Source organism: Grammomys surdaster, unplaced genomic scaffold (assembly GCF_004785775.1).
Source record: "Grammomys surdaster isolate TR1022 unplaced genomic scaffold, NIH_TR_1.0 126248, whole genome shotgun sequence".
In the NCBI taxonomy this organism is placed as follows: domain Eukaryota; kingdom Metazoa; phylum Chordata; class Mammalia; order Rodentia; family Muridae; genus Grammomys; species Grammomys surdaster.
The window spans coordinates 7,365,502-7,370,173 of record NW_021621048.1 but is presented as its reverse complement, the minus strand read 5'-3'; the positions used below and the strand labels follow the sequence as shown (position 1 = coordinate 7,370,173).

The 4,672-nt window shown below is 47.5% G+C and overlaps 1 protein-coding gene across 1 annotated transcript in view; it reads left to right on the top strand.

Annotated features, from left to right (window-relative positions):
• Trim42 (tripartite motif containing 42) overlaps nucleotides 1-4,672 on the top strand; it is a 22,541-nt gene that overhangs the window by 3,768 nt on the left and 14,101 nt on the right. The window contains exons 2-3 of the mRNA XM_028758988.1: nucleotides 398-1,095; nucleotides 3,244-4,064. Coding sequence (XP_028614821.1) covers nucleotides 398-1,095; nucleotides 3,244-4,064 — 1,519 coding nt within the window. The remainder of the gene's footprint in view (nucleotides 1-397; nucleotides 1,096-3,243; nucleotides 4,065-4,672) is intronic.

Sequence of the window (4,672 nt, the reverse complement as noted above, 5' to 3'; positions counted from 1 at the left end):
TCCCTTCTCCCCAGTCCCCTCTCACCTCTCCCCTCTCCCATCTTCCCTCTTCCCCTCCCCTCTCCCCTCTCCCTTCATCCCCTCTCCTCTCTCCCTCTCTTTCAAAATTAAAGTTAGCAGGAAGGCAGTACAGGGCTCCGACTGGATCCAGAGAGCTCTGCTCAGTCCATGCAGGCATTAAATCCAGTCTTAATCATCTTTTAAAATGCCGTGGCATAGGTACCAGCAGCAGGTATCAATGCCTTGCCTGAGTTCATTTACTAAGAGAGTGGAAACAAACCAAGACAGGCACCATGCAGGAACCGTTTAGCACCTTTCCTATGTGCCACCCCTCTGGACAGGTCCTTTCGGAATTCTTGTGTGTATTCCTGAAGCCTGGGCTTTCTTTTTCTTTCAGCTCTAAGACCGCCCTCCGCGTGGGGAGCAGCGATACTCAGCTGGATGAGCCCAAGACCATGCCCGCCAGCAGTCACCTGGTGAACCACCTGACCTGCCCCATGTGCAACCGGCTGCGCCTGCATTCCTTCATGCTGCCGTGCAACCACAGCTTGTGCGAGAAGTGCCTGCGGCAGCTGCAAAAACACGCCGAGGTCACTGAGAATTTTTTCATTCTCATCTGCCCCATGTGCAACCGCTCGCACTGCATGCCCTACAGCCACCAGATGCACCTGCCAGAAAACTACCTGCGCGGGCGCCTCACCAAACGCTACATGCAGCAGCATGGCTACCTCAAGTGGCGCTTCGACCGGTCCTCGGGACCCATCCTCTGCCAGGTGTGCCGCACCCGGCGCATTGCCTACAAGCGCTGTGTCACCTGTCGCCTCAACCTGTGCAACGAATGTCTTAAGGCCTTCCACTCAGATGTGGCCATGCAGGACCACGTCTTCGTGGACACCAGCGCCGAAGACCAGGACGAGAAGATTTGCATCCACCATCCATCCAGCCGCATCAACGAATACTGCCGAAGCGACAACCAGCTACTCTGCGCCTTCTGCAAGATCGCTTTCCACAACGGCCATGATACGGTCAGCCTCATAGACGCCTGCTCTGAGAGGTCTGCTGCCCTCTTCAGCGCCATCGCCAAGTTCAAAGCAGGTCCTGGTCGTTTTTCCGTTACCCTTCAGAATAACTCCCAGCTGCCAGAAAGGCCAGAAGGTGGTGTGGGGAACCTGTTAGGAGGCCTTGCACAACCTGGTGGAGAAATGTAGACACTGGGAGAGCCTGAGATGGCTGGCAAGCTACTGTCACGGGTATCCATGACAGCTATAACCGCCCAGTTAGTGTCTCTGCGACTCAGTTTTTCATCTGTAAAATGGGAAGGATAGCAGTAGCATCCTCATTGGGTTGTTGTGAGGATTAGATGGATTATCTCATGAAACATTCTCTCACCTCTGGGGGGAAAAAACCTGGTGTATAATAAGTACATAAAGATCCTATAATCGCCGGGCGGTGGTGGCGCACGCCTTTAATCCTAGCACTTGGGAGGCAGAGGCAGGCGGATCTCTGAGTTCGAGAGTTCAAGGCTAGCTTGGTCTACAGAGTGAGTTGCAGGACAGCCAAGGCTACACAGAGAGACCCTGTCTCGAAAAACCAAACCAAAAAAAAAAAAAAATCCTATAATCTTTGTTACAATTTTACTGAACTTTGGCCCTATTTTCCAAAGGGGAAAAATAAGTTTTCCTCCAGTCACATCCTGAAGTTCTGTTTTATGTGGAGTGTTTGGTGGTTGTTGTTGTTTCTTTCTCTCTTTCTTTCTTTCTTTCTTTCTTTCTTTCTTTCTTTCTTTCTTTCTTTCTTTCTTTCTTTCTTTCTCTGAACATGAACAGTTATTTTTAACTCCACCTCCCTGTTTCCAGGGGGAAGAATTAATCTAACACTGAGAATCAACTCAATTAAAGTTATCTACCACGAACTTCCTGTCTGTCAAAGTTGTAGGCAACAAATTTAAAGAGCTTCTAAAGGACATATAGTAACAGAAAAACTCCAAAATAGCCAGTAATATTCTGACCAGCTGCTTTTTTTCACTTCTTTTATGGTTGTTCATACTGTCTGTATAATACAATTTATATAAAACCAACTCTGCTTTTTATATTAGAATGAAGTATGATAATATTTTGTAAAGTTCAGTAAAAGGTTCGTAATATCAAAATGTGTCTTTACCAGGTCAGACATGACTCTGTCCCCAGGTAGACCTAGAAATCCATTTAGGGAATGGCTCCACCCAGAGAGGACTACTTCATATGAGTGTTTGTCTTAAAGTTTCTATTGCTGTAATAAAACAGCAGGACCAAAAATCACTTGGGGAGTAAAGGGTTTATTTTATTTTACACTTGTACATCATAGTCTATCATTGAAAGAAATCATGACAAGAATGTAAGACAGGAACCTGGAAGCATAAACCGACAGAAGTCATGGAGGAATGCTGCTCATGGCTTGCCCATTCATGGTAGCTCAGCTTGCTGTTTTATAGCATCCAAGACCACTTGTCCAAAGCTAGCACCATTCACAGAGAGCTAGGGACTTCCCACATCAATCCTCAATCAAGAAAATGCCTTCAGATTTACCTACAAGCCAATCCTATGGAGTCATTTTCTCGATTAAGAATCTTTCTTTCCAGATGACCACTTAGCCAGAATACTTTAGGAACATACCATGCCAGTCTCAATAAGCACACAGCACAGATAAGAGGGGACCCTCCGTGCATGAGGCAACTGTGCTTAAATGAAGTGGTCGGTAAAAGGCAGCTAGTAAGTCAGACACCCAGACTCTCCAACACCAGTGCGAAACAGTGACAAAACTCTCTTCTAAATATAAAAAGCTGGGCTGGGAGTGGGGTGGGGTGGAATTATTACTACTTATAGTCCATGTCTATAAGGAGTGGTCTACCATCAGTGGCTGAAGAACACTAGATCAAGCTTGCTTGTTAAAGCACTATTTAGTTGACATCAGAAATGTATTTGTTTCTCTGCCACAAGAGAGACATAGTCCAGGGAAATGTATGTATGCCAGGGGCATGTGGAGAAAGATTAGAGGGGAATTTATTTCAAGCTGTCAGCCCAGCTCCAGGTGTCTCTCCTCTCCCTCTCTCTCTCTCTCTCTCTCTCTCTCTCTCTCTCTCTCTCTCTCTCTTTCTCTCTCTCTCCATTCATTTCCTTTGAGTGCAGAGATTTGCTCCAGTTTGATATGGCTTTGATATCTGTGGAGATGAAAATATTCACGGTAACCGACTTGGTTGTTTTTCAGTCCGCTATGAAATTGATAACGACCTGATGGAATTCAACATTCTAAAGAGCAGCTTTAAAGCTGACAAGGAAGCAAAGAGGAAGGAGGTCCGGAATGGATTCCTCAAGCTGCGAGCCATCCTACAAGAGAAAGAGAAGATCATCATGGAACAGATAGAGAATCTGGAAGTGTCCAGGCAGAAAGAGATTGAGAAATATGTGTATATTACAACCATGAAAGTGAACGAAATGGATGGCCTGATTGCTTACTCCAAGGAAGCCCTGAAGGAAACAGGCCAGGTGGCCTTCCTACAGTCTGCCAAGATCTTGGTGGACCAGATTGAGGAGGGCATCCAGAATACCTTCAGGCCCAACCCTCAGCTGCGGCTTCACTCTCTACACTGTATCCCCTTGGATTTTGCTGAGCTCTCCAGTGCCATCCACGAGCTCTTTCCCACAGGACCCAAAAAGGCTTGTTCCTCCGGGGACTCACTCCCTTCCCAGTATCCTGTCCACTCAGAAATGATGATCGCCAGGAAGGTGACATTCAGCACCCACAGCTTCGGCAACCAGCAGATATACCAGCGGAGCTCTTCCTTGATGTCCTTCAACACCGCCAATGACAAGGGCAAGATGGGTCTGGAGAACTATGGGAGAGCCCAGTCTGCCGCACCCGCCAAAACGACTGATGGCCTTTACACCTACTGGAGTGCCACGGGGGAAACCCAGCCTCCTCAGAGCAGCAACAGCTTCCACAACTGGTATTCCTTCAACGACACCTCTGTGAGGACCCCAGGCCCAATTGTCATCTACCAGACTCTGGTGTATCCAAGAGCTGCCAAGGTTAGAGAAAGGGAAGGATGGGGGCACAGAATGAAAGAGAGAGGTCAGAGAAGGTTGTCTATACCTCTTTGGTCTCTAGAAAGTGGTCACTCAAGCTTACTCCTCTAGACTCTTTGCAGTCAGCCTAGTCAGTAGGGTAGGGTCCTGAAATGTTTATTAATCCAGTCAGCATATTGAAATCATAATGATAGGTGCATGTAAAAATCCCACCCCTATTTGACAGGCAGCCTTTCTATTGAAAGAAAAACAAGCTAGGAAGAAGGCTCAGTGGGCAAGGGGCTTGCTGTGCAAGCATGCAGAAATGAGTTTGCATCCCTATCATACATGTCAAAGCCTGATGTATATCTGTACTTCCAGTGCTGGGAAGGCAGAGGCAGGGAGATCCAGGGTCTTTCTGATTAGCTAGTCTAGTGGAAACAGTGAGCTCCAGCTAGATGACAGACCTTGCCTTAGGGATAGGTAGGTAGATAAGCAGGCAGGCAGACAGACAGACAGACAGACAGACAGGCTTATAGATAGCAGAATATGGGAATATGAGAGAGGGAGGGAGAGAGAGGAGGAGGAGGAGGAGGAGGGAGAGGAAGAGGAGGAGGAGGAGGGAGAGGAGG